Source organism: Thamnophis elegans, chromosome 1 (genome assembly GCF_009769535.1).
Source record: "Thamnophis elegans isolate rThaEle1 chromosome 1, rThaEle1.pri, whole genome shotgun sequence".
Lineage (NCBI taxonomy): Eukaryota > Metazoa > Chordata > Lepidosauria > Squamata > Colubridae > Thamnophis > Thamnophis elegans.
In genome coordinates this window covers 54360630-54383709 of record NC_045541.1, presented here as the reverse complement: position 1 = coordinate 54383709, position 23080 = coordinate 54360630, and the positions used below count along the sequence as shown (strand labels likewise).

The window sequence follows — 23080 nt, the reverse complement described above, 5'->3', positions numbered from 1 at the left end:
TGCCAGAAATCCGGAAGAGGAACAGGTGACATCGGGCTTGTCAGGCGACATGGCTCCGTGTGCCATTGAGGCACATGTGCCATAGGTTTGCCATCACAGCCCTAGGAAGTCAAATCACTTCCAAAAATTTTGCCAAGAAAACTATAGGTACTAGTCCCAGCAGTTGCCAAGTCAACATTGACTCAAAGATATACTCACACCTACACAATTCATTGATGTCACTTGGTTCCAGTAGCAATGTCATATTCTGAGGTATCTTGAGGTGGAACACATGTTAGAGATGTATTTTTGGTCTCAATTGTCCCAAATTTTCCTACTTAAGGAAGTTTCAAAGCAGTAGAGATTGCCCCTATTGTAGATACTCCACTTCAACGTTCTTCAAGTGTAAAGGTCCAGTTATTAATTTGCATTGTAAATGCATCTGATGGGTGTAAATATAGATAAAAACAGGAGTTGAAGTTTGGGTTAGAGTTTTGGATTAGAGAAGCTTCATTGGAGATCTCATGGAAGATGAGTAAAGGCTTCAACTCTTCTCTAAAATAAACAGGTCGATATAGCTTCCATTCCTGGCTACGTTAAAGAAAAGAGAAATATTTCTGTAGTCGGTTTTCTGTTACATAGATTTCATTTGAAGTAAGAGTGAAGTAGCCTTCCAGATATTGCTGAACTACAATTCCCAGCACAGCATGGTCAATGGAAGTTGAATTCAAGAACATCTGGACACTTAAACATTTCTCTGAAGCATCCAGATGGTTTGTACCTTTATCTTTAGAAAATCAAATTATATGCACACTGATGTATTCCAGTAGACTCATTATCTGTTTCTATGAATTCTCTGTGAAGGTTTCTTTTATTATTTATTCGTGTTCAAAAGTTCATTTTCTTTACATAATCCAATAGATTTTCAATTTAACAGAGATTAAACACCTAATAGTGAGGGAAGGGGTTCTGTTAAGGCAGAATGTCTGTTAAATCCAAATGGGTTTTTGTGCATCTTACATATTCTATGCATTCATAAAATGGGAATAGGATTTTAAGAATTGAATATTTTATTTTTGTACAACATATATAGCAGATTTTGTTTTTGAATTTTGAGTCTGCTAAACCAAGGGTTTGACCAATCAAAAGATTTGCTGTACTGTTTATTTCTGCTGGCTGGTATATGTTGCTCATCCCTTTCATTTGAAATTAGAGTATGACAGTCTTGTTGCAGCTTAACTTTCTCTACATTCAATAGTATGATGAAAATATAGCTCAGTGTTGATTTGCATAGAGTAACTGCAGTTTTCTTTCAGGAAAAACTCATGGAAGTCTCCTATATTTCCTTTCCCTTAAAGTGTTTTTATTTCCTCATTCATTTCAGTCCCTTAACTGTTACGCCATTAAACTTATTATTAATTTTCTGTTATTTGAATTTGTAGCTTTAGTTTGCTATTAATTCTTAAAGTAAATATATTGACTCTTTTAAACTAAAATTTATGTAAATGACTTCAGTGTATACCTTTGTCATTTTATTTCACTTCTGTGATGAATGCCAGTTACTGCTATTGTTTATTGAAAGGATAGGTGATGAGACTGTCAATGATTGCAATCAGACAATATTTGTATGATCATTCCATGGATCTAGTAAGCTGATTTCCAGATCATATTCTTTGTTCATTCCATAGCATTTTAAAACAAGTTGGTAGCATTAGTTTTGAGCAATGTATGTGTATCTTATTGTAATCCATTTTCCTCCTGGTTTCTTTAATTGTGTCCCCATAGAATTTGGCATTGTGGCTGTGATATTCTCTGCAGCGCTAGCTTACTTCCCATCACGTCCTCCATTCCCACCCAGCGTGGCTGCAGCTAGTCAGAGGCTCAGCTATGGAAGAAGTTTTTGTAGGCTGCTCAGGTATGTATATGACAGGGACGTGCAGTCACTAGAGGCAGGGGAGGCGGGGCCTCACCAATCTCCTCAGGAAAAGGAAAGAATTTTAAAAATTTTTTAAAAATAATTAAAGCCAAGGTCACAGTGCCTTGGAGTCTGCTTAGTGTTAACTATAGGAGGAGGCGAGAGAACTAGTGGCCTCCTTTGCATAAGGAATTTTTCGCCTTTTAAAAGTTAAGCAAGGGTTAAAAAGCGAAAAATTTCGTATGCAAAGGACACACTGATTCTCCCGCCTCCTGATCTGGGAGCAATGAATCATGCCTTGCACATGAGCGACTGCGCAATCTAGTAGCAGGAGCCTTGCTTGTAAAACGCTCCTGTGTGAGCAAGTTCAACTCTCCACTTTGCATCACGGGAGCCACCAAGAGCAGAACCATCAGAAGACTTAGAGGTCTCTTATTTCCCCATTAACCTGCAATATCTTTAACTAGCTAACATTTAATATACATTTAAATTTGTACTGAAATATTAGTTTTACAAGTTTTTTTATATATCAATATCTATTTTAGTTTAAATTAATATTTGCAGAGAATGATTCTCAAAGTATTCATACAGCTATGGCTATGGAAAATGATAAGATGTTAGAATGTATTCCAAATAATTGTCCGGCGGGGCACTTTGCATCGCGGGAGCCGCCAAGACCCGGGTCTGCAGCAAAGGCGCTTGGGGGAGCTTCATTGGCCCTCGCTGCCAATTCCTCCGCTGCTGCCGCTTTCCCCTCTGCCCTGGCCGCAGCTTATGCCGCGTTCGGAGTGCTGCCCTTTCCAAAAGCCCCACCAAAGCCCCAGCACTGTGTCCACTATAGAGCGGGACGCATCCTGCCTGTATGGCGGACACAGCGGCGGGGCTTCAGTGGGGCTTTTGGAAAGCCGCGCCAGGGCTTTGCCTCACCAGCCATAAAGCTCGTCACTGGTATATGATAGCTAACTTAGATAGAAAGTCAATACAGTTTCTGCTTCTTTTTATTAATTTACGCTTTAATGTAGTGTTCTGCCAGATTTTCTTAAATTTTGAAATTATGGAATCTCATTTAATTAGTATGTAGTATAGTATTTCTTATGGTAAGTATTAACCTGAAGTGGTTATGGGCAAGGGTATCTAATAAATGCTGAAGACCAAAAAAGGGAAATTCACATCAATAACCAACTGTGACGAGAAAATAAAATAGGCAGTGCATTTATTATGTTTCCAAACAGCAGGTAATGCATCTGTCTATTGAGAATGGCAGACCCACTATGAAATTATTTTCTGTAAAACAAATTCTCAGGAAAATTAATTCATTACCGAGCAGTAATAAATGGTGATGATTTCTTTGTTGTTTTTGTTCTTTGTATTCTTACAGTAATGAGTCCCCACCTTTTTTCAGTGATGCCATTAATTGGTAATTAATTTCTGCTATTTGAAAATGTCACTTTAGTTTGCTATTTACATGCATTTCTCTCAGTTCTGCTGTTTCCATCATCTACTTGCATATTTTGAGAGCTCAGAAATGGACGTCTAGATACATTTATTGCAAAGAACTTTTGCAGTGTAGATACAGAAACTGCATGGACTGAATATTTTGGTTGATTAAGAAACAATCTGTTTGCTTACTTGTTCTTTTTTGGTGATTGGAAACAGAATGAGATGATTGATATAAATTGTGTCCCATCCAAGATGCTGAAAAAGAAAGTGGCAATTCTATTTAGGACATTTGGCAATCTTACCCATATTGTCATCTGAGAACCTGCATCCTGTCTGTCACTAAGCTGTGTTGTAAAAATGTTGCTGTCAAATAAAAACCTGAATAACAACTAGAGCAGGAGGTAGAGTATAAAATGTGTACTGAATGATTACTTGAGAACTATGAAAGTAAAAAGGACTTCTGATTCGTGACACAGAATCTGAATTTCCTGTAAAGTTAAAAGAGTGGATTATTAAAAAAAATACTAACCTTTTAATAATAATTAAATAATTGAGAATTAAATAGTACACATTTCTGGTTCTTGAGACTTTGATTAATGAAAGGAGTCTAATTCATTTTTAACTACTTGAGTTTTACAGTCACGCACTAATCTACTTTATTTTCATTTCTTTATTCACCTTATCTTTCAGATACCTTTCATTAATATTTTTCTCCCAAGCAGTACTTTAGAAGTAATCCACTCTTAGGGGAATTGCTTTTACCTGACCAGATAACACAACATATGTATTCAATGCAGTATAATATACTGCAGATTTCATTATTTTGAGAGCAGATGTATTTTACCTAGTACCATTAGCAGTAATTATTTTCTGAATATATTCGCATGCAGTATTATTTGTTGGAAACTTCCTGATCACTGAAAACTTAATGGAGACCTAGGCATTATTGATCAGATGAAGGGGGTTTATAAAGGAGCACATTTTTAATTAATCATACTATGTAAACTCATTTTAGCCAGAGCACATAAGTATACGGATAAACAGTATATATGTTTCACACTTAAAATGAAATTGCTTTGAATTCTGAATTATTACTTACAAATAGCACTCATTGCCTCCATTGGCTTTTTATGACTGGGAGCAATTAAAATAACCTAGGATCTCTGCAACTTTTTTTTGTTTACAGTCTGAGATTCTCAACTAAAAATCAGAATACAATGCCAAATTTGTTTTTGGCTTCTTATTCTTTGCTTGTTTTGAAGCAGATAGCCAGAAATTCGAGTTTGGACATAATGATAAATAAATCTTGTATTTATATTTAACCACTGATTTCCCACATAATGTAAGTTTATGTGCATCAGTCTTAGATTCCAGGGTGCTAGCAAAAATTTTGTACCAATACAAGCTAGGAGGCGCTATTGCTGTGATAAAGATCATGTGTATCTGTTTTGAATGCAATTCGCTTGGTGTCCTGTTCTTCCTACTGTTCAATATATTTCCTGCAGGACTTCAAGGTGATGTGCATTCTTCTATTCCTTTTTTTAAAAACTTCACAACAACTCTGAAGTAAGAATTCCCCCCTAGACTGGAGATTGTGCCTGATCCAAACCTGAACCCTCCCATTTTAGTTCAGTATTCTCAACACTTCATAGAAAAATATGAAACAGTATCAGCGTTGATGGCAACTTTGTAACGTCAATATGAGAAACGGTATTTTTATTGCTATGTCAGCCCACAACAAATTACCGTAGGCCATGCATACTGTACTTTTGATGAATCTCATAAAGCAATTTACACAAAAGTATTGCATTATTAAGCATTAATAAAACATTTAATAAAACATTAAAGGTAGAGGGGAGGAATGCCAAAATTTTCCTGGAGCAAAATTAAAAAAATAAATTATGGACTGTTTTTTAAAATTGTAAGTCAGCAGAAGGTTTTATACTTGTTGGCGTGCATTGTAGCTGTTATGTGCACATCATGTATTCTAGAATCATACTATTTGACTGCACTAATTCTCCTTGTCTCATAAACATTTTTGATTGAAGATAATCAATCATATTGAACTATCAGTGCACCACATATTGTCCATAATGGATGCAGACAGATATAATTAACAGAGTGCAATGAGGATGTGTTTTTATTAGAAGGAAGATCAAAATTTACCCAGTTATGCTTCAGAAAATTCAATTGTCATAAACCTATTGCACATAATAGCTGTACCCTGAAGATCTTGAAATGAAACATATTCAAAAGAGTCATCACCAGTCTCAAATTATGCCCCAGAAGAAAGCCTCTTGTTTAGACTCAGGTTGACATGAATATCTCCTTTTGATGTTAGTAAATCAGAAAACCAACATAATCTGAATCAAACACAATGTTTCACCTCACTTTTACACAGGAACAAAAAAAAAAGCCAGCCACTGGTTTGCTTCATCTACTTTCATGTTGCAATCAGAGCAATAAAGTTAGATGACGGGAAGTAGTACTATCTAGCCTAACACTTGTTTTAATGCCAGGTCAGATATTTAATCCAGGGGTTAATTTTGAATGAGAATGTTACTGCCAGTTACTCCATCTTTTTAAGCACTTCTGCTAGGACCATGCAAAGATTCTGTTCCATCCCAATGCTTAACAGTATTTTTCCCCGAGTTAGTTTGACTTGTCTTAGTGACAGTATTCAGCTGGCCTAGTCTTTTCAGCAGACAGGTTTACCATATGGATATTTTGAGTGAGTAGAATTGATGTTCTGAGAGGGGAGGTACTTTATGTAATCCTGTTATTTTGATTGTATCAGGCCGGGTGTTCCCATGAATCTCTGCAAGCCAGGTGGCTTTCCTAACATGTCTGTTCTAGTGGATGCAGATTATTTTATTTTTCATGGTTTATTGGCTTCAATGGGAAGTACTCATTTTAATAAGGATTTATGGAGTTGAATAATTTTCTAAATAAACTTGGTGATTTTTCTGTCTCCTTAGTCAGTTTGTCTGTTAAAGTCCTGACTAATTTGTGGACTATTTAAATAGCTGACATGAAAACACCCTGAAGCATTTGTTTCTCTTTTGCATATTAAGTCAACCTCCAGTTTAACGAGTAGCTGAGGGTGATATTGACGTTTAGATTTGTCTGGTACACCACAAAGTATGATTTTACTTTTGCTTGGAACATCACTTACAAAAAAAGAGGATTAGTTTACTGAAAACAGCTTTACTACTTTCAGAATAGCCATATTGGAATAACCAAGCTGGGAACAGAATGATTTCAGAAAGTCAGCCTGCAGGTCCCTAGTTATATGTGAGGGGTTTGTTGTTGAACATAATACATATTTACTTTCCTGAGAAATTATTTCAGTGGTTCTTTCCTCTCTCCCTCCACCTTTCTCAGAAAATAATTTTATAATATGCTCTATGTCTATGATGGTGAACCTATGGCATGTGTGCCACAGGTGGAGCACGGAGCCCACTTTGTGGATACATTTTTGGTCCCAGGAGGCTTCAGGAAGGTCTGCTAGGCCCAAAATGGGCCGGGGATGGGTGGGGTGTGTTCGGGGCCCTATGCCCCATTTTTGGTTTCAGGAAGCTACAAAGAGGCCTGCTAGGCCCAAAATGGGCTGCGGGGTGGTGGTGGTGTCATGCGTGGAGGGGGGGGTGACGTGTGCATGCGCAGGGAGACAGTGCATCCGGGGGGGTTTCACGCACACATTGCATTATGGATGTGAGCACACGATGACAAAAAGGTTAGCCATCACTGCGTATACCACATGACACACCTCAGAGGGGTTTTTTTCAATGAGATGCCGCTAGAATGCTGACAAGCCTCAGCAATATTACTTGTCAGGTAACTCCAGGAATAATGGATAATTAAAGATGAATAAACTGAGGTAAACAGAAAATTTATCTTGGGAATCCAGATTCAGCTTACCTTGAAAAGGTTTTTTCTATTTGAAAGATCAAGTTCATAGGTTGAAAGTCCTTTTCATTTTTCTGATTTATTTTATTTCCTGTATAATTAGTAAAAATAAAGAATCTTTGCATAATTTCTTTTAGCACCAACTATATATTTTGTTTAATTTCAACACACTGCTATAGTATAATCTAAAGAAGAGTCTGCGGAAGCTTCAATTGATGAAATGTAATGGAATTATGTGGCTGACTTGAGCATACACCACTGTGATCTTATCAGTGTAATACTGCAAGATCTATATAGATTACCAATTACTTTTCAGGCTCAATTCAAAATGTTGGTTGTTAGCCCTTAATATTCTTAACAATTTAGAGTGAATATCATATCTGATCCTTTTTTGTTCTGACCCTATATGAACATCCGTGAGTTATATATTCAACATGCAGTAGTTATAATTATCTCTATATGGTACTATGCATTCCTGAAGATAACCTGAAGCACATTAAAGGTATACAATACAATTTCCTGATTGTTGGATGGCTAAATGATGAAATACCTGTCTTTATACTTGCTGAACATGCTGTCTAGGCTACCTCTGAGCTGCTGGGCTCAATTTAAGAGATTAACTATAGTCTGTAAACAGGTTGTTTGGAAGTCAAGAATGAAATATTACCAGTACTGTTCAATATGTCCACAAAGATTAGTTGAGGATATTCTACTTGTGGTCTCAAAGGTAGTTTGGCTTCATCAGAAAATATGAAAGTATAGTATAGTATAGTATAGTATACTATAGTATAGTATAGTATAGTATTGTGTGTGTGTGTGTATGTGTGTGTGTGTGTGTGTGTGTATGTATGTATGTATGTATACACACACACACACACACACACACACACACACACACACACACACATATATATATATATATATATATATATATATATATATATATATATATATCCCAGTAAGGGTATGGCTAGCTGATGAGAGCTAAATAGCTTAGTCTCCCTTTATTTATTTATCGGCACAAATACAAAAAAAAAATGTAACAAAAAGGCAACAGTAAAAATATTGGGTTTCTGCCTGCATGGTCTCTTATGATGAGCTGAAGGACAGAGAATGGAAGTAGTGATCTTCCTCCCACAGTTGGGCATACCGGGGGTTGTAAAAATCTTATATATATAAGATTTATATATAAATATAAATATATTTATAGTTGTGACTTTAAAGTCACAACCCCTGGTATGCCCAAATATGGGAGGAAGGTCACACTTCCACTCTCTGTCTTCGGCTCGTCACAAGAGACCATATATATATAGTACACATAGTGTGTATGTGTGTTCGTAGATTTTCACGGGTGTAGGTATGCTGGTCTTGTTGTATTTGGGTCTTTTCCTGTGTAAGATTGAGATTGTCTTGGCAACGTTTCAGCGAGGTCTCACTCGCCATCTTCAGGCTGGTGTTTTGGGCTTAAAGCGTGGTTGGAACTGCCATCTTTCTATAAATCTTGGTGTGTGTGTGTGTGTGGAGTGCTGGCTTTGTTTCAGTAAGTGGAATGATTGGTTGTGTGGTTGTATCATGATTGGTAGATTGGTGCTGGCTGTGTGTCCATTGTTGTTTTGTGTTATAACGGCCTGGGTGGTGGGTGGGGCTCGTTTGTTGACTAGGGCTGGTTTCCAGATGTCTGGTAGGCGGAAGGTATTGTCACATTTATTCATGTTGTGGGGGTGTTTCTCTATTTCGATAGCTTCCATAATTATTCTCTTGTTGAAGTGTTCAGTTTTGGAGATTAACATGGTACCTTCGAAAATTAATTTCATGTCCTGTAGCTTTAAGGTGCTGGAAAAAGGAGTAAGTTTTTTCTTTTTTTTTACCTTACTGCGTTTTTGTGTTCTGCAATGCATGCATTTATTCTCCTGTTCGTTTGTCCTATGTTTGTTGCAGGACTCCAAAATACCATGCAAAATCTGCCCTGCAACATACATAGGACAAATGAACAGGAGAATAAATGCACGCGAGCGCGTGCGCGCACACACAGACACACACACACACACACACACACACACACACACACATATATATATAATCTAGCTTTATTCATTCTTGCATTTGAACCATCTTAGAATCTGTATTTTTAAAAAAATATATTTTGGTTTAGATGGCTGTTATTGTTACCTTTCCCTGGAAAAAGGAAGCATACAAAAAAAGTGGATATGCTGGGTAGTGAATATATAACATATTGATCATTAGAGACATTATTGCTATGAGAAATTGTGAACTGTACAGCAGAAGGAAAACACAAATTGAAACTGCCTGATTACTCTAGATGGAAGGAGACAGATAACACAAACCAGGTGTGAAAAGAATCAGTACATGGGCACAGTAAAGGACACTGTTTATGTTAGAGGGTGCTAATACCAGCAGAATAGGCAAGCTTGTGGTCTCCTTAGAAAAGTAAAATTCAGTATTAAAGTCCCTGCATGTTTTTATCTGATTCTGCATTCAAGCTGTAAAATTCATGTTATAATTTACATTACTTTTCTATTCCTTGTGTATCATTTTTAAAGGTATATAACCTATAATCTTTGGGGCTTCAGAACTCTTTTACGTTGTTGTGCATGCCAAAAACATATATTTTATAGCATCTAGCTCCAAACTCCTTGGATCCTTATTTAGTGGGCAAGTTTACCAAAACATCTGTAGAATTCTTCCAAAGGGACAAAAGGGTTATTCAGAAATCTTTCCAGGAAATAACTGAAGTAGGAACTGCATAGTTCCTTTATCTATAGGAATGAAGTGTCATCCATAGGAAGGAAGAGCCATGGTGTCACAGTGGTTAAAATGCAATAAGGTAAAGGTTCCCCTTGCACATATGTGCTAGTTGTTCCCGACTCTAGGGCGGTGCTCATCTCTGTTTCAAAGCCGAAGAGCCAGTGCTGTCCGAAGACATCTCTGTGGTCATATGGCCGGCATGACTAAATGCCAAAGGCACGCGGAACATTGTTACCTTCCCACCAAAGGTGCTTCCTATTTTTTCTACTTGCATATTTACATGCTTTTGAACTACTAGATTGGCAGAAGCTGGGACAAGTAACGGGATTTGAACCACCAAACTGCCAACCTTTCTGATCGACCAGTTCAAAGTCTTAGCCACTGAGTCACCACTGAATGCAATTCTGCAGGCTAACTCACTGGTCACTCCAGGAATTTGAGTCTCAATAGCTTAACCTTTCATCCTTCTGAGATTGGTAAAATGAGGAGCCAGATTGTTAGGGGTAATATACTGACTTTGTAAACTGCTTAGAGAAGGCTGTAAAGCACTATGAAGTGATATATAAGTGCAATTACTATTTACAGATCAATCATGGATCTAATAAATAAGATTGTATGTAGCTTAGAGTTGAACTCTGTAACTCTTGGTGGTCTCTGAGCTCAGTTATTTGTTTGCAGACATTTTGTTACAAGACTACATAACATCTTCAATGCTAGAAGGGAATGGGGTTTGCTCTCTTTATATGCAATAGCTTGCTGCAGTGGCATAGTAGTTACATAACTTTACTAACATATTACTACATAACGTTACTAACTCTGCCCACTGCCAGGTTGACTCAGCCTTCATCCTTCCAAGTTTGGTAAAATGAGAACTCAGATTGTGGGTCGTGGCCCACTACCAGACTGTCACCTGTTGGCCACTGGGCTGAGTGAGTGACACCCCCACCCACCCCACTAGTGTTAGGCACTTTTTGATAAAGTTGCATGCATATCTGTTTTGTTGAAAAATGCATAGGCAGTTGGCTTCCTTTTTTCTGGTTTTCTGAATTGCTGCAGTGTGTTTGTGCTCATCTAAATAATGTCTCTACATAGTTTCTCTTGTGTTGAGTTGTTACTTTACTAGTAGAGCACTTGATTAGTGTTGTGGTTTTTAGATAGACCTTTGTTTCTGATTTCCTGGTCATTTCCTCTGCTCAAGAAAATATGCATGAAAGATAGTCTGTTGTCGTTTAGTGAATTTTATTTCTTTGAAGATGTGGATACTTTCATGTTGTTCTCTAGTTCTCTTCTCTAGTTGTTCCTTTTTTATTAGGACAAAAGTCCAAAAACATACCGGATCCATATTTTTGATTGCATGGGAATACTTCTGTTTCCAGACATTGCATTAGTCTCTGTCGGAAACCTGAATCTTTTGTTCTTCCAAGTTCAACATTGCTTATAATTGGATTCAAATTATCAGGTCTTCTTTTATAAGAAAAAAAAATCACATTCATCATTTACATCTGTAGTTTTGAATTTAACAAAAATATTTCCTTTGGCAACATACAGACTGCAACTGGTTAGGAAACATGAACTTGCCATGATACCAAAACTTCCTTATGCATTCAGTGTTGATACATTTTGTCCTGCAGTTCTCAAATGTAAGCAGTTAAGCAATATTTATACCCTTCTAAGCAGATAGCAGCTTTTTGTTTATATATGTGTGTGTGGGGGTGTGGGGGTGGGTGTGTGTTATAGCAGCTTTTTGCTTCTTTCATTTACACAAAGCTGATTCTTTGGGGCTTTTCTGTCAGCCAATGTTTATTTGATGGAATGAGGTTGATGAAAGAATTTCCCCAGCTTCCCTTTAGTGAGCATTGAAGGTGAATTGTTATTGGAAGAAAATTTTGCATCCCTCTGAGTGATTTTGGGGGTGGGGGGGTGGAAATCTTGTTTGCTATTTCAGCACTTTATATTAGTTAGCATTTTTTATAAATACGAAATAGTGTTATCTTGCATCAGATGATCTGTTTTGAGTATGCTCTAAATATAACAGGGTCCCTTTAAAAAGTTTGTGTGAAAATGCCTCACTTCAATGAAGCTATGTTTCTTTCTCATATGTGTTTTGTAGGTCAGAGCTATTATTCATTTCAATAGGTTAAAGAAATTTTAGTAAAGGGCATTTTTACAGATAATTTGCTACCTAAGACACATCTAAATTATTGGTACCTAATTCAGTGTATTTTTTCCCCTTGGGACCCATTTTGTTGAATGTTTAAGAAACAGTCATATCTTTGTTGATGGATGAATAATGGAAGTTGCCTGGCAAAAATGTACTTCTTCTGTTTCTTCTTCCATAGAAGTAAACAATGTAAATAAAATTGTTCAACCAACCTAGAAATAAGGGGAAATTTCCTGACAGAACAATTAATCAGGTTGTGGGTGCTCTATCACTGGAGGTTTTCAAGTAAAGATTGGACAGCCATTTGTCTGAAATGGTGTAGGATCTCCTGCTTGAGCAGAGGGTTGGACTAGAAGATCTCCAACTCCCTTTCAACATTATTATTCTGTCCTTTTTGTATTGTATCTACTACTGTATCCAGTGATTGGATGATTAAAATCCCTGGTTTCTCTTGTTCACCCCTGTATCCTGTTTTCTTAATTCATTTTATTTTGTAGTTTGTCCCATATATACAAAGCAATATGGACAAAATAGCAGACCTCAATATATTTATACTGTAATTTAGGCATCCTACTTTTTCAGGATTTGGCAGTATATCTAATTCACCCAGTGAACACTGGTTGGAGGTTGATCTAGTTTTGACTGAGCTATGTTGTGTGAAGTATTTAGATATAGTTTTGTAGAACTGGCACACAATCTATACATTCCCTCCTCAAGTTCTTCTACGCTTTTTCATTTGTTATAATGGGGAGTTCCTTGGAGGGATGCACAAAGAATACTGAATTCTACACCATGAGTATGTTTTCCCAACAGGGCCAACCAAGAGATGAAGGTCATCCCAGTTGTCTAGCTAAATCAAACAAGCACCTTTGTTGGGCAGCAACCATATAATAATATGTCAGTGGAGAATGATCACTATAATAACAATGGCCAAGATAATAGTTTCATACTGCATAGAAGAATGGTAAACCATTTCTATATTTGACTAAGAGAACTACAAGGATAGATAGGATAAAGTGATTGATAATAAAATGCTGCATGATAGGGAGACCACTTAATATGCTATCTATAAATAAGGATCCTTTGGAGTATTAAGTGTTTGTAATGTGGGTATATTAAAGACTTTGGGATAACTAGTTTCTAATGTTGAACAGGAAAAGAAAGTCTGAGCTTGCAATAATTGAATTATAGTAGGAACGTGAAATATAAGAACATGGAAAAGGTCAACACAGTGAAAGATAAAAATGAAACAACTACCGTGTTTCCCTGAAAATAAGACAGGATCTTACTTTCTTTTGACCCCCAAAATAAGCACTTGGCCTTATTTTCAGGGTGGTCTTATTATTTTTGAGGTGCAGGACGCAGCGAGCCTGGTCACCTCATGGCTGCTGCTATGTTGCAATATTTTTGGGGAGGACTTATTTTAGCACATGGGCTCAAAAGCCCGATTGGGCTTATTATCCAGGGAGGTCTTATTTTCGAGGAAATAGAGTACAGATTAACATATTGGACAAGAGTGAATTGAAATGGTCTGGATACCTTATTTCAGGGGACACAAAAAAACAAGGTATGGCATTTCTTTCATAAGAAGAATATAACAAATACAATATTTGGGTAAAGTGCAATCAATGATTGGATAATTTCAAGTACACTTCATTAGGCTCCAACCACTGATGTAGAAGGAATGAAATTTGACAAGTTTTATATGATCAAGTTCAATTTGAAATGTACAGAATATAGAAGACAAAAAACATATTTGGACTGTTTGGCCTAGGTAACCCAAATGAGACAGAAAAACAACTTATCAATTTCTGCCAACCCAATTATCTTTTCATTGCTAACATAGTCTTCCAACAATCGAAGCAGCATCTGTATACATGAATATTGCCAGATGGAGTAGATGGAAATCAAATTTAGTATATCATTAGATAAGGAGTTAGAAGAGCTCAAATGGAACAATAAAGACAAGGCCAGGAACTGAATGTGCAACAAACATGTGCTCGTGTGCCTGTTTCAAGTAAAACTAAAGCAAAGAAGAAAAAACCCTGCTGGTTTCCACAATATAGACACCATTTTCTAGCAGAACATTGGAACTGTTTTGATACCATTTGCTGAGATGAGCAGCTATAGAAATTGAATGTGTACACACACACACACACACACACACACACAAACACACACAAACACACACAAACCTAGAATATTATCTACATATTTTTCCTTCATTTCCTTGTTGCATGATGAATGTTGGCTCAGTTTATATATAAAATGGATGAAATATTTGTGGCTTATGAGTGTCCCATATAAAATGCTGATTGTCAAATTTGGCACCATATCGAAATTGAAGGAATAAAAGGATGTAGGCTATTAGGGTACAACCATTAAAATCACATGTTGAGATCAGATTACTGGAGGGGAAGCATAGTGCATCCTCTTTATACATTTGTTCCCTCTGCGAATACCTTACCCAGGTACTTAATAAGTTGTGATATAGTGTATCTTTGCTTTGCCTGGAAGGCCACATGGCCACACATGGATAATTACTTGGAATCTCAGCTCAGATCCTCAAGCAGTCTGCCCTTTAGGACAAGCCCCCTCCCAACAGTGTGCTTACAAGCTATGAATTTACAAGAAGGGTGCTTGTGCTTCTGGATTGTACACTGGAGGTCCTCCAATGTACACAAGGCCCTCATGGCAGTGTGACAGAACACAATTCATGTTGCTAGTTTCTGGGGGAAAAACTGATAAATCTGTACATATTTTAATCTTGCATTTTATATTTTAAATTTTATGTCACACAGTATTCCTTATTTTTAATTGTGATACTTCTGACACAAATAAACAAACTATTGGAGGGTGAAGTGAAGAAGAAGAAGAGCAAAATGCTACCTGATACTATTGCCCAACTATATCGCAGTCCGTTCAGATAGTTCATGACTTAACAACAATTTGTTTAGTAACCATTCACAGGGTCATGTATCACTTTTTATGACCTTCTAACAAGCAAAGTCAATGGGGAAGCCACATTCACTTAACAACTGTGTTGCTAACTTAACAACTGCAGTGATTTACTTAACAACTGTGGCAAGAAAGGTGGCAAAATTCACTTAACAAGTATCTCACTTAGCAATATAAATTTGGGGCTCAATTATGGCCATAAATTGAGGACTATCTATATCTCATGAGTGTTTGTAAGGAAGAACCTCTGAGAGGGAATACAATTGGAGAAGCAGGCAGGAGTATATTCTTCATTTGTTGTTCAGACCAATGCATGCTTAAAGAACTGGGATATGTATGTCATATAAACAGTAAATAAACTGAAAAATGTTTGAATGCAAACTTTTATTAGTTGCTGGACTGGTTCTCGTTTCTACATGTGGTTGTATTCAGATAGTTCAGTAAAAAGCCAATGTAAATTCTCTCGACCGTGAAACAGAACAGAAGCTGAACTCAAAGTATGAAGGAGAAACATATTTTACATATAATTTCTGAAATGTGGTTAATCCTTTTCAAACACAATAACTGAAAACAAGAGTCAGACAACAGCAACATTAAGTAAAACATCAAAATATTGTATTAATTGGTTTTGCCTCAGCAGATATGCTTTAATTGTACACAGTCATGTTCCTGAAGTGAGCCAAAGATAATTTAGTCTAAATTGCCTGTTAGAATGCAGTACTATCCACATGTAGCCTCCAGGAAAATCTATATATATATATATATATATCACTCAGTGTTACTAGAAAAAGAACATTATTTAAATACGATTGCTGCATCATAACTCCAAATAAATTAAGCAAAATTTCACCAACTGTAACTTTTTGCTGCCCAATTTAGTGCCTGTTGTGTCCTTGAGGATTCATAGGAGGAGGAAAGTATTGCAATGAAATTTGATCTGTTACTGTTGACAAACCTGTTTGTATTTTTTTTTACTTTCTAGCAATCCTCGATTTTTAATGATTGCTCTGGCCTATGCAATTCCACTCGGGGTTTTCTCAGGATGGTCTGGTGTTCTTGATTGGATATTAACTCCAGTTCACATAAGCCAAGTAGGTGTACATTTGTGTGTGTCTCTGTATGTGTATTTCTTTGTGGTTTGCTGACAAAAGTTTGGTTTTGTGATTTAAAATTAAAATAACAAGCAGAATGACTGATATTCTATGAAATTAAAAGCGGCATTGTAGAACCTGAACTTAATTGAGCTGCTTCAGGTCTGAATATTCAACTTCAGGGAAAGCCTGAATCTTAATTTGTTGGTTTTGAGGAGAAAGATAATAATTTCAAATTTCATTGCTAGTTCACAAGCGTGAATTTGAAAAACCGAAACTTTCCCATTAGCATGAAGGGAAAGAAAGAGAATAATTACAGTAGCATTATAGTTTGTTTCCTTAGAGGAATTCCACATAAATTTTACCCAATACGCAGTGGTTAAATGCAGCACTGCAGGCTACTTCAGCTGACTGCAGTTCGGCTGTTCAAATCTCACCGGCTCAGGGTTGACTCAGCCTTCCATCCTTCCGAGGTGGGTAAAATGAGGACCCGGATTGTTGTTGGGGGCAATATGCTGACTCTGTAAACCACTTAGAGAGGGCTGAAAGCCCTATGAAGCGGTATATAAATCTAACTGCTATTGCTATTGCTATAAGCTACTTTCACAACAACAAACTAGGTCTATTTATTTCAAGTTCCTCGAGAGATGTAGATAGAAAAAGATTATATACTTCTCCAAAGTCCCAGTTGAATGCGCTCCTGTCTCCTTTCTATGACTAGGACGTCAGTGCTTTTCAAACTTTATCTAAGACCTAGTCTAACTCTGTCATGGTTGATCATCTTCCTTTCATCCTCAATTTTTATTTCTGACCTTAGGAATCACTTGATCAGACCAGTGACAATGTTCCAAAAGCTCCCAGAGGTCTTTTGTGACAGTGTCACATCCTTGAAATGTAAGTTCTGCCCCTTTTAGATGTGCATGCAGTGTCACAATGCACATATGACAGATTCCTTCTTCCCCTTGTGGATGCCTCTGGTCAGACTGAAGTCAACCTAAAAAAAATACATCTCATACACGGACTGTGCCGACTTGTATTTGCTTTCTCAAGAAGGTTTTGAGAAAACAGTCTTGAGGATCTCGAGAAAGAATGTCTGCTTCCTTAGATGATTTAAAAAGAGATTAGGCAAATTGAATAATGTCAATCAATAGCCAAATAGAAATTTACTTTCAGAGCTGTATTCCAAAATAGTTACTGTATACAGAAATAGTAAATATCAACCAATTACCTTCTGTGTTGCTAGAAACATTGTATTTCTTTATCTTGTGTTTTTTTCACAGGTGGATGCAGGTTGGATTGGATTTTGGTCCATTGTAGGTGGCTGTGTTGTTGGCATAGCACTAGCAAGGTAAACTTTTTTTCCTCTCTTATTTTTCTTTAGCAAAATTGTGTTTTAGTTATACTAAAATAATACCTCCTGAAATCATTTCCTCTCTTCCATGACATTTGTAAAAAGAACAAATCATTTTCTATAGGTTAGAAATATGTTCATCTTCTATCTAGAGTAGTAATTTGCCTGGTTTATTTATTTATTTATTTGTTTATTTTTTAAAGTCCGTGAATGCTGAAAATCCCATTCGTTCAGTCATCAAACTATGCAGGGTATATTATTGTATTTGACAACTACTTTCTATCCACACCATCCAAAGGTGGATAAAGTAAGGAAGAAACCATGAGTATTTTGCTCGTGTTTGCTTTCATCTTCAGTTGTGATTGATTCTTTCAGAAAATTGGATATTATGGGGCTGGTTTGAATGTTACAGGAATTATTTAAAGATCTTGTGAAAGTTTTGTTGTTCCATTAATATAAGCCACTGGCTGTGTGTGAGTTGTGCACTTCTGAATATCACAACATCAAAGCAGTTAATACAAAAGATGTTTAGAAGTAGAGGATGTTATAATGACTTGTTACAACTATCATAATATTCCCAAATTATATTGGTCATATAAATTGTTCAGCTTAATGAACTTTCATGCAAAAAGGAATTAATATACTTAATAGTCTAAATAATATATGGTTGTGATCAAATGATGAAATCTATGGTTGAGTAAACCACATAGCCATAAGATGTATATGCCCACATGGAACTTTTCCCTGCATTTCACAAGAGTAAGCCAGTTAGAAATGTTCATTTCTAACATTTGAAACATTCCCAACATGGGAAAGGGTAATTAAATGTGAGCTTGCTGGCTCTTTTTCTTCCTCCAAAAGAGAAGCAAAATGGCAAAAAAAAGCAGCTTATATATGATTTAGTGTCACTCATATAAATTTATAGCTTAGCTTATGGTATATCATATAGCAACTGCAGCCTGCTTTTTGCTATATAGTACTGTCCTCAAATATAAGAGCTGGAAGCTGCTACCGTGGTTTTCTATCACAACTTTAAAGCTGTGGTGTAAGTTTGAAAATGGGTAGATCACAGATTTTTTTTTAAACCCTCTCCAAAGTTACATGAAACATACAAGCCCTGACTATACTAGTTAATGTGGTCCTTCCCATTTTATGACCTCAGCTTCCCCTTTATTTTTAAGTTCAAGGCCACAAAAAACAATTTATTGCCAGTTTGCATTTATTATATTAGAACTGAATATGATAAAAACTACCGAACTGTGAAATTTTCCAGATCAGCATTTTGTAGTATTATATATTTGTTGCATATGTGATAACACAGAACTAATTTTAAGCTCTTTGTAGTTTTTTGTATGTGCCTTTTTTTGAGTATATTTTCAGAACTCTACCCAGGATCTAACTTTAGAAAGACCTACTGTTAAGCATCAAAACTAAATTAAATTGAAATAAAAATAAGTAATACCATTGGGTATGGTAGGTATATGCTGACTTGAGTTGACAAAAAATAAAGGCAGAATAAATCAAATAAATACATATATTTTTAAGCATTTCATTTTCCTCTGCTTTTAATAACTAGTCAGTCCCTTAAACTTTTGCTTCTTTCTGATTCTTGCTTCTTCATCCTTTTTCATCAAACTTTAATCAGATTTTTTCTCAGATTGATAAACTTTCAAAACAACGATTCAGTATATATTTTGTTATTGTTTTAGTTTATGGTTTTAAGCCACTTGCACATTATTTTGTATTGGAACATGAAACAGAAATTCTGTAAATAAATTAAGTGTAAACATGTGATTCCAATGAATTATTTGATTCCAATGAATTGATTTGATTCCGATGAATTGGTTTGATTTGATGGCTGTGATATAGTTTATAGTGGCATAATTTTAAAGTGCTCATTATATCATATGATTAACATAAAATTTTCTAGGCTATAATAAAATCTATGGTATGAAAAACTCACACAATCCTCTAATTTCATGTGACCTTGAGCCTAATTTCTAAAGCATTCTGAAAGTTCACATCATTTTCAAGAGCTATTTGTCCATTCTTTGGTGCCTTCTGTATATGAGAAAGAGAAAAGCTGGTTGGAAGAGAAAGAACTTTAAGAGTGAAAATGAGGAGTTAAAGAAAGATTTATACACCTCTCTGCTATCTTAGCTTCTCCATTTGCAGATCATAGTTTCTAGAATGTTTTCCAGGCCTCTTATCAGCACTGAGGTGGTATTCAGCCGGTTCGGACTGGTTCAGGCGAACTGGTAGCGGAAATTTCTATAGATCGGAGTACCGGCATATACACCTCTGGTTGGCCCTGCCTTCCCACCCCCATTGTTCCCTGTCCTATATTCCCTTGTTTTTTTAGCTCAGCTGACTCGCACGGCAGAGCAGATTGCTGCACCTCAGCTGAGCTAAAAAACGGCTCAGCTCACCAACGCTGACACTGAGGGTAGTCTTTGAATACTGCAAACCAGTAGGAAAAGATTTGGAATCCCACCACTGGCACGGGCCATAAGAAGCACCTTTGTTTTCTTTTATGTAGCAAGCTAAAAAGTTTGTTTGTGTGAAAGGATGGGGGAGAGGAGAAATTCCATTCTCCCTTGTAGACCACATCTCTGTGTTTCTGTTTATGTGCTCCTTTCGATGCACAGGGTGAGTTCTTATGCACTGCTCCGCGTCAAAGAGGAATATTGTATGGAGAAATCAGCAATAGTCAGGGATCATCCCAACTATTCCACCCAGATGTCTGGGAAGAACTTTATTCTGGATTGTTTTTCTCCTCAATCCCAAGTGGAAATGATTGATTTTCTGTCTCCCCCTCCCCTTATTTTTGCTAGCTTTTTCCAGCCTCACCAAGTTTGGTACCATCGGGTTGTTTTTTCCCGAAGAATTGTCCTGCTGATGGATGGCTAGACTGAGTTTTCAATTCCTTTATACAATTTCCTTTCATCTTTCCATTGGGCTTGAAGGAATGACAATGGCATTTTCAAAAAAGAGGCACTGCTTCTTTCAGTCGCGGCCTCTGTTGGCCTGAAGCCTTGAATAAATTAGCCATGAGGAACTGCACACTTCGCTTGAAAAACGATTGCTTTCAACATGTCTTTAAAATCTGTTTCAATGCATTTGCTTATGTTAAAATTGAAAGTATTATTGTGTTCACTCCTGGTGCTATATAGCAATAATTGCAACATAGGATTTTTTTAAAGTGTTATGTTTAAGGTTGGTTGGGAGTAGCTAGTGTTAGTTTATAGATTAGTAATCTTACTAAAGTAATCAAAATACATTATAATTAATAGATTTTTTTTCTGCACATCTGTGGAGCTTACACTTTACCACCAAATCTGACATTATATTTATGTCAGATTTGGTGACAAAGTATGCAGAAAAACTTCACTGTTGCCATATCCTATTGTTTTTTTTAAAGGGGGGGCCTTACTCCAACTGTGCCCATCTGTATGTAGGTGTACATTTACTATAAAAAAAATTAAACAGGAAAGGGGATGTAGGATTGCTAGGAATAGTTGCAACTTCAGTTTCTTCTTTGCTGAATAAGGTATTTCTGACAAAATGATAGGTAAGTATTTGAAGATTTCCATCTCATTCATTGTTCTGTACAGATTATAATCACTTGAATGCTTTGAAATCCGTGATTTCTGTTTTTGTGGGAGTTTTCAAGATATAACCCCTGTGGATAACAAGGATTGAGTGTACAGTACACTGAGACTCAATCCCTCATGCTTTTCCTCCTTCACATACAATGACAGCTGTAATTTTAAATATTCTGATTATGGTTTTAACAAATTGCAGATATCTTTAAAACGTGGGGTCAAGTTAATCCATATTATTGAAAGCATTGGATGGTTCTTCTACCAAAATACAACTAATATAGTTGGCTTTTGGATATGACTAATAGAGTTGAATGCTCTACTTTTTTTAAAAATAAATTACCTTATTTTAGAAAATTACTTCTTTCCTTGTTAAGGTTGCAGTGCTATATTTGAACATAAAAATATCTAAAAATTAGAATTGATTATTTAGATTTGCTAAATGAGATATCTGGTTGTTAGGGAGCAGAGCTCTTTGATAAACACTCTCAAGGAAATGGAAACAAGGGCATAGAATTACAACTATAAATATGTGGAGCCTCTTATCGCTTTAAGTCCGCAAAGTCTTGTATCATATTGATTTTTCTTCTACTGCTTTATATGGGATCTTTTATACAAAGGGTAGTTCTTTCTCTTGCTGGTATATTGTAATGGGTGGCCATTCATTTTTAGCTTTATGATGACTTCTGCAGGTTTGCCAATGGAGTTTTATGTAAATTTTGACCTTTTGAGAGAAATTAATTACTCAAACATGTAGCTCAGTTTTAGTTGCAGAATATCTGTTAATGTCTTTTTATCTGCTAACAAATGGTTTCCGATTCCATAGCAATGCATACATTTTTGTTGACTCCAGCACTTCAAACTTTTTGTGCTTTTAATAAAAAGTTAACAGACTCTTGCCAAATGCCTCTTTCTGACTGAAAAATTACAAAACCTTCAAGCACAGAATTTTGAATGCAAAAAGAGTAGCAATTTATCTGTTTTGATGAATGACTCCCTTTCCTTAGACCTATTCAGCAATTTATCTGTATAAAATTAAATCAGTGTCTCTACTGACTATCACCTGCTGAAAGTTGTAATTAAGAAAATTAGGTAATGATATTTGTCAGGTCCGACAGGCTCATGGATTTCTGCAATGGTCCTGTGACTTGAAGGCAGCTTGGTATATTTTCTAATGATTTAAGTCTGGAGCCTTTGTTTTGTACCATTAATTCAGGGGTGTCAAACTCACAACGTCACACTGACATCACATGATGTGTCCCGACTTTTCTCCCCTTCACTAAATAGGGAGTGGGTGTGGCCAGTATGTGACGCATCTGGCCCGCGAGGTGTGAGTTTGTTACCCATGCACTAGTTGCTAATTTGCTTAGTAGCTCTGGAATTTCCTCTTACAACTCTAGTGGAGATTTATTCCATCCTATACTGTAACTCACTCCCAGTCCTTCCACCACCCATTGCAATAAATTGCAATATAATTTCACTCACCTGGTGAGCATTATTTACTGGCTAAATGCAATCTATAAAGGACACTGCATTTAAACCTCTTTCCACTTGGATGGTGCTGAAGCTATCATTTGGATGTCAAGCAATCTTTGCATCTAATAGAAACGTTTGTGCCTGTGGTACAAAATTATGCCTGTCAGAGGAAAGCGGAGTTGGAAAATGAGCTCTCAAATTTCATTATTTTTTTACCAGTAGTATATGGTGCCTTCCTCCACATGAGATTTATGCCACTCTCCTAACTCCAGACCAGAAATTTGAGATAATTTATATGGGATGTTTATGATTGAAAAGCCTTAGATATTTTAGGTGGCTCGTGGGTATTGTATGATTTTCTTATTCACTAGGAAACGAAGCTAATTTGAGTTGGGGAAGGAAAGGATTTTTTTTTTTTTTGAAAGTGACACC

At 36.4% G+C, this 23080-nt stretch overlaps 1 protein-coding gene across 1 annotated transcript in view; it reads left to right on the top strand.

Moving 5' to 3' along the window:
- Positions 1–23080, top strand: part of SLC49A4 (solute carrier family 49 member 4) — a 101238-nt gene that overhangs the window by 45600 nt on the left and 32558 nt on the right. The window contains exons 4-6 of the mRNA XM_032216060.1: positions 1765–1894; positions 16111–16219; positions 17500–17567. Of these exons, the coding sequence (XP_032071951.1) occupies positions 1765–1894; positions 16111–16219; positions 17500–17567 (307 nt within the window). The remainder of the gene's footprint in view (positions 1–1764; positions 1895–16110; positions 16220–17499; positions 17568–23080) is intronic.